Below are 7,559 nucleotides of genomic sequence, written 5' to 3' on the forward strand. Positions count from 1 at the left end.
TCATGAAAAACATGAATTTCATAAACGAATGTTTGTCATTTTTTTAATGTAGACGTTTCATTGCATTAATGAAGACGTTTCGTTGCATTAATAAATAAGTTTCGTTGCATTAATGTATTATTTTCATTGTATCAATGAAGAAATTTCATTATATTCATTATATAATTTCGTTAATTTTACATTAATGAAACTCAATGAAACTTTTTCCATTAATTCAATGAAGAAGTTGGTTCAAAATCCATGAGAAATTTCATTGATGAAACCTAAGAACCCATAGGGGAACTTATTTCAGAATATTTGGACCTCAAATTAAGTTAAAAGGGTTTATAATGCACCTATAAAATATTAATGTCATAAGAATTTAAATTTGAATGAAAAGGGATAGTTACCATAATGGTACCCAAAGGTGAATTCAACATAAATGTATCACAGTCTATTTGTTTCAAACACTTTTAATGGTTTTGAAATCTCAAACGGATTATTTATAAAAATATTTTATAAAAATGTATAATATTTAGAATAAGTTAATCATTAATTTTATTTACTAAACCAACACAAAATAAAAACTTATTCTTCCTTCTCCTTATTTGTTTAATTATTGAAATAAATACATACAACTAAAAAATCGTTTACATTTTTACTATATCATAAAAATGTCATACATAATTGTGTTTGTGGCCATTGAAAAAATAATAAATACAAAAATATTGAATGGAAATGCAGATAAAAAACTCATTGGAAAACTTTTTCATTTTTCGAAAGAAGAAAAAAAAATCTAAGAAATGAAATTAATGATTGGAGAGGGGATAATAAAGTTTAAAAAATTTTAAATTCTTAATATTTTATTTATTTCTTTTAAATAAAATATTAACAATTTAAAGCAATAAATAAAAAAATTAAGAAAAAAGAAAATGCTTTGCTTTTTTTAACTGACACTCCCCTCTTCAACATGTTTTCGTTTTTTTCTTTCTTTATATTTGCAGAGCGGAAAATAGAAAAAGTTTGAAATTGAAATGAGTTTTTGAACAAAGAAAAGAGAAAAAACTAACAACAACAAAAAACTACGGTGGTGGCAATTTTTTTAAATAAAGATACCTTGTTTTTGAAAAGAATCTCAAATACAAAGCCGTCAAATTGAGGTCCTGCATTGGTGGTGGTGATAAAAAACGAAAAATGGGTGCCAATGTCTCGCAGCTGGAAAAGGAAATCGGTTCCGATCTCTTTCCACCGAATGAACATTATTTTGGCCTGGTGAATTTCGGCAATACCTGTTACAGCAATTCCGTGCTGCAGGCCTTGTATTTTTGTAAACCCTTTCGCGATAAGGTCTTGGAATATAAGGCAAAGAATAAACGACCCAAAGAGACGTTGCTCTCCTGCTTGGCAGATCTCTTTTATAATATTGCCACGCAAAAGAAAAAGGTCGGCTCCATTGCCCCCAAGAAGTTTATTGCCCGCCTGCGCAAGGAGAAGGAAGAATTCGATAATTATATGCAACAAGATGCTCATGAATTTCTCAATTTTCTAATCAATCACATTAATGAGATAATACTGGCCGAACGTAATGCCAGCAAGAATGGCAGCGGTGGTGGTGGTACGGCAACGTCTGGTACGGCTGCCACAAAATCCTCATCGACCACCTCAACATCAACAACCGTTTCCAATTCCTCAACCAACGGGACCTGCTCAAATTCCACGGGCTCAATAAATGGCATTGGCATAGGGATATCGGATGCCACCACTCCCACTCAGGGTGGTGGGGGTAATCCGGCTAACAGTGAACCAACCTGGGTCCATGAAATATTCCAGGGCACCCTGACCTCAGAGACGCGTTGCCTCAACTGTGAAACTGTCAGCAGCAAGGATGAACATTTCTTCGATCTGCAGGTTGATGTCGATCAAAATACCTCAATAACCCATTGCCTGAGATGCTTCAGTAACACCGAGACCCTATGTTCGGACAACAAATTCAAGTGTGACAATTGCTGTAGCTATCAGGAGGCTCAAAAGCGTATGCGTGTGAAAAAATTGCCAATGATTTTGGCCCTCCACCTGAAACGCTTTAAATATATGGAACAATTTAATCGTCATATTAAAGTATCACACCGTGTGGTGTTCCCATTGGAATTGCGGCTATTTAATACCTCAGATGATGCGGTGAACCCTGATCGTTTATATGACTTGATGGCTGTCGTCATTCATTGTGGTTCTGGACCAAATCGTGGCCATTACATTAGTATTGTTAAAAGTCATGGCCTATGGCTACTGTTCGATGATGATATGGTTGATAAAATCGAAGCCTCAACTATAGAAGATTTTTATGGTCTCACATCGGATATACAGAAATCATCGGAAACTGGTTATATTTTGTTTTATCAGTCGAGGGATTGTAATGCTTAAAAGAAAAATTAAAATAAAAAATAGTAGAAATGAAAAAAATTATAACCATATTCACATATACAAACACATGTAAAAGTCATGAAAATTCAAATCAAATTATTTTGTAATTTTTTGCTAAAGATGTCTGCAAACTACCCTCCCCCATATGAATGACAGCCCCTACACCTTTTTCAAATGTGATTCAAAACATTTCAATTGCAAATCGAGAATTAAGTTTTGTAATTCGAAAAATCAATTTGCAAATTAAAATTTCAGCCGTAATTCAATAATGTTATTCATAATTTACAAAAATTCATTTGTAATTCCAAACTTTTCGTATGAAATTCAAAAACATTCATTTGAAATTTAAACAATTTCATTCGAAATTCGTATATTTCCATTTGAAATTCGTAGAGTTTCATTTGAATTTTAAAGAAATTAATTTACTATCCAAGGAATTCGATTTGATATTCATTACATTTCAGTTGTAATTCATTTCATTTGATGTTTCATTTGAAATTCAAATAAATTAATTTACCATTCAAAACATTCAATTTGAAATTCATAACACTCTACTTCTAATTCATAATATTTCAATTGTAATTCGTAACAATTCATTTCAAATACATACATATTCTTTGTGTGCACCCAATAAAATGTTTCGAATTTAAAATTAAAATGTTATGAATAACAAATGAAATGTTATGTATATGAAATGAAATGTTCTGTATATCAAATGAAATGTTATAAATTCTAAGTGCAAACCATTGAATTTCAAATGCAATCCTTTGAATTTCAAATGCAATCCTTTGAATTTCAAATGCAATCATTTGAATTTCAAATGCAATCATTTGAACTTCAAATGCAGTCATTTGAATTTCAAATGCAATCATTTGAATTTCAAATGGATATACTTCCTTTATACTTTAAATGGAATTCTATGAATTTCGAAAGGTATTCTATGAATTACAAATGGGATTCTCGAATTACATTTCATATGTTTTGAATAACACAGGAAAAAAGTGTAAAATGAAAAAATATTTAAATTAAAAAATAACCTCTATACACAACAATATTTTAATATTTCATTTAAATTACTTATAAACATATTATATTATTAAAAAAATAATTTATAAAATATTTATATTAAAAATTATTATATTAAAAATATATTTTTTTAAATATTTAAAAAACTTCAGTTAATTTAAAAATATAAAGCGGTCAAATATTGGATGTCATTCATGTTTCCTACAGATCCTAAATATCCTATAGTCAATATAGTCCTTGAATTGTCTATTATCAAGTCTATGGTCCCTGCGATCAATTTATATAATTTTATGTAATTTAAAATAATTGAATTTGTCATAAAACCATTTTTAAGTTGACTTAGTCTTTGGTCAAAATTATCGCATTTGAGTGGAGGATATAAAAATGTTCACCGGAGTAAATAAAGTATATGTTCTCATGCAATGCTATTTCTCCTGACTTTTTTCAAATTACAAAATATTTAACCGGTTTAATTTATTTAATATTATATTATATATTATGTTTTGAATTATCGAACATCATAAATATAAAATATTGGAATTACTAATAATTATGAAGAATTTAAAATCAGCATTTAGTCGCACATATTGCATCAAGTACAGCTGTAAACGTCTTTAAAATAATAAAAAAATTAAATAAATACAAATTAAAAACATAACCAAAATTGTTGTTTATTTTCGAGAATAATTTTGAAACATAAGTAATTGATACAGTTTGAGCAATGTATGTATGTGTGTATGTATTTTTAAATTTAATAAATTCACCTACTTACGTAGCTGGGTTGTGACATTTGTTCCATAGGCCGAGCTTAAAAACCATTTCAAGGCGCGTCGGTCTTATACGCAGCTCCTTCAATTTGAAAGATCATGTTCCGAGATGTTGTCTTCCGCTTTATCTTTTCATCGTATTCATGATCATCCACTTCTGAATCTTCGTTCGGTATAATATGACTCCAAGAGGTCCTTTCCGATTTTAACTGCTGACTTTTATAGAACTTTATATGCCGACTTTTATTGGACTTTATAGTTGGCAATTGTCTCCTTTTTTGTGCACGGGACACAGGATGCTGATGTTCCAATCATTGGGCATTCCTCTAGCCAAAATGTACTAATCAGCTGGTGCATGCTCCTGACCAGTATCGACCATTGGCTCTAAATAGTTCGGCTATAGTTAAGTTTTTCCATGTTGTACATGTACCTCACTTAGAATGTAAGTAAAAATTCTTATAATCATCAGGAAGCCACTATTTTTTTCCAAAAAATGTGAAAATTTCCCCCACTACACTCTAATATACTACTATTTGCGCTGATTTTTCCATTCTCTCTATTTGGCTTTGACAAAAACAAATGTATTCCTCTTAGATAAAAACACCACCACAAATACCATTCATTGTTCGGCTGAGTTTTGTTTTGGTATCATTCTTCGCGTCTCCCCCAACTGTTCCACTCACTCGATTGTGACTAGTTTTGCATTCCATTGTTTCTTTACTCTTACCGACCTCTGTATTGGTGTTACAAAATTCGCATATATATTTTCCAAATTATTTCGATATAAATGTCAAATACAATATAGGTTTCAGTGGCGTTTTTCAGCCTAATTAGCTCTAATTTGATAACAAAAAATTCCTATAGGTGCATGCTTCAGGGTAGCCTCCGTAGAAAGTCTCTCCATGATATGATTTTTGAGGATTTTGAGCATTTTTACGGCTAAGTTGGCTCCAACTTGATATTTTGAATACTTAATGGGTAGAAAATCTCTCCAAAAAGTATCAGTATTTTATTTCATGTTTCCGGGTAGCTCTTATAGAGCTGTAACACCCTTATTCATTATTTTGTGGGCTACGGAGACGCCTTTCAATCTAATTGACTATAATTTTATATTTTGGGCTTTAATGTGGATTAAAATCTTACCACTAACAGTTATAATATCGGACCATATTTGGTATAGTTCCTATATAACTGTAACATCCCATTTTCGGTAAATTAAAGATGTTAAACTCATTTTCCCAACAGAGTTACGGCAATTTAGCATTGTGGTATTTTATAGGTAATTCAATGTCTATCTAGCCATGTTAAAATTGTGGTCCCATAAAATACAAATGTTGAGATGAGGGGATAATATACCAATATATTTAAAATTTCAATATTTAGTGGAATTTGAAAACGTTTAACGAAATTGGTTTTTCATTGAATAAAAAGTATCTCTACCAAAAATGACCGATGTTCCGTGGTATCCCCATATTGCGGTATCTTCCATTATTCGTAAATTTGGTGAGTTTTGGAACAATTTGGTATATTGCGTTTTTATTTGGTGCCAAATCTTGCAACGGGAAGTTATCCATATCAGCCCTCCTTCATGTCTAGTTTAGTGTAGCCCTCATATAACGATACCCCCAAAGTTCAGTATTTTGATTATTTCAGACATGTTTTTAAACCGAATTTTCTCGCCATAGGTACATATTCCGACTAAGGTCACTTCACTTCTTCACAGTACTATTCCAATATACGAGGGCAATTCGGAAACTTCTTAGCCTAGCACAAAAAGCGCGGTATAAACTGAAAACAAGTTAAGTGTTTTGGAAACTTCCATCTCTGTTATGGACACGTGTTAAATCTGGAAAGCATTTTACCTCAAATGAAAATGCAATTATAGTTGTAAACCTCTATTTTGAAGTCCTTGAGGAAAACTATTTTAATCAAGGGATAGAATTGCTAGAAAAGCGTTGAACTAACTGTATTGAAGTTTCAGGAGATGATATTGAAAAATAAAAAAAAATGTCTGATAACCTGACAATTCTCTTTCATTGATAGGCTAAGAAGTTTTCGAACCGCGCATGTACATAAAACAACACTTGACGGATTTTTCTTGTACTTGAACGTATATATCTCAAATGTTCGCCTAAAAGTATGCATCACACATTAAAACATAAATGCTGAGCTATAGTCCACAATATCGGTGAAATTTTCAGTTGATGGGAATTTCAAATAGAAAAAATATTCCCATTTTCCGATTGATTTTTCATGGACTTGGACATATATTTCTGAACCAGGTATATAATTGCTAGAAAAGCGTTGGACTAAGTGTATTGATGTTTCAGGAGATTATATTGAAAAAAAAAATATATTTTCGAAAACCTGACAATTTTTTTTTCATTGATAAACTAAAAAGTTTCCGAATCGCTCACGTACATAAAAACTTCGTTTCATCGCCTAATTTATAAATATTGAAAATTTTGACCATTTGTGGGGGAGGTACCAGAAGGAGTGGACCAATGGGTCCCATCTTCAAACTTGATTTAGGCTTGGTAAAGATAATAGGTTGTGCAAAGTTTCGTTAAAATCAGATAGTCTGTTTGCATGTTATTATGAAATTAATTTTTTGCATAATTTTGACCTTTTTATGGGGAAGGAGTGGACCAATGGGTCACTGATAATGATAAATAAAAAATCTCCCTTACGAGAAGGTCGGCTAAAACTCTCTAAAAAATGGGATTTATTATGAAGTCTCCACATAAAATTGTTAGAAAACAGTTTGCTTAAATTTCGGTGATGACGTTTTCATACAATTTTTCCCCTGCGGACATTCTTTTCATATATCGACGTCACATTTTCTCAATATCTGAGTGATTTTGCTTCTATTGGAACGTATATTTGTTAACTGATTGCCTAAAAGTGTGCATCATACAACAACAAAACTATATTCCATAATATTGAAATTTTTAGTTAATGTAGATAGAAAAATATAGTATATTTTATTCACGGACTTGGACTTATATTTGTGAACCTTTATTCCAATATCTGAGTGGACTTTCCATGTACTTGAACGTATATTTCCTAATTGTTCGCCTAAAAGTATGCATCATACATAAAAACGCAACAGTAAAATTATATTTTGCAATATCTGTGAACTTTTTCGTTTATGGGAATTTTCTATGTAGAAAACATTTATATATTCCCGATTTTCCGATTGATTTTTTTCATGGACTTGGACTTTTACTTCAAAACGGGCGCCTAAAAGTATGCAGCATTCATAGTAACACATATAAACATCTATAATAAATCCCAGTTTCTAATCGACGAGAATGTCAATGATTTTTTCCTAAAAAATCAACAGATACTGCATTTTTTCTGAAG

General features: G+C 31.2%; 1 protein-coding gene across 1 annotated transcript; it reads left to right on the top strand.

Annotated features, from left to right (window-relative positions):
* Positions 1-1,127: 1,127 nt before the first annotated feature.
* Positions 1,128-2,403, top strand: LOC133329731 (ubiquitin carboxyl-terminal hydrolase 46-like). Its single transcript, XM_061538201.1, has one exon. The coding sequence runs from the start codon at positions 1,174-1,176 to the stop codon at positions 2,398-2,400; it is 1,227 nt and encodes a 408-aa protein (XP_061394185.1). The 5' UTR covers positions 1,128-1,173; the 3' UTR covers positions 2,401-2,403.
* The last annotated feature ends 5,156 nt before the right edge of the window (positions 2,404-7,559 follow it).

The sequence above is a fragment of the Musca vetustissima genome, unplaced genomic scaffold, assembly GCF_032173495.1.
Source record: "Musca vetustissima isolate MV318-11 ecotype Yass unplaced genomic scaffold, APGP_CSIRO_Mvet_v1 utg5101, whole genome shotgun sequence".
NCBI lineage: Eukaryota > Metazoa > Arthropoda > Insecta > Diptera > Muscidae > Musca > Musca vetustissima.

Bases quoted from the DNA above. Each gene is read 5' to 3' on its own strand.
- LOC133329731 (XM_061538201.1), top strand. From the start codon at position 1,174: ATGGGTGCCAATGTCTCGCAGCTGGAAAAGGAAATCGGTTCCGATCTC.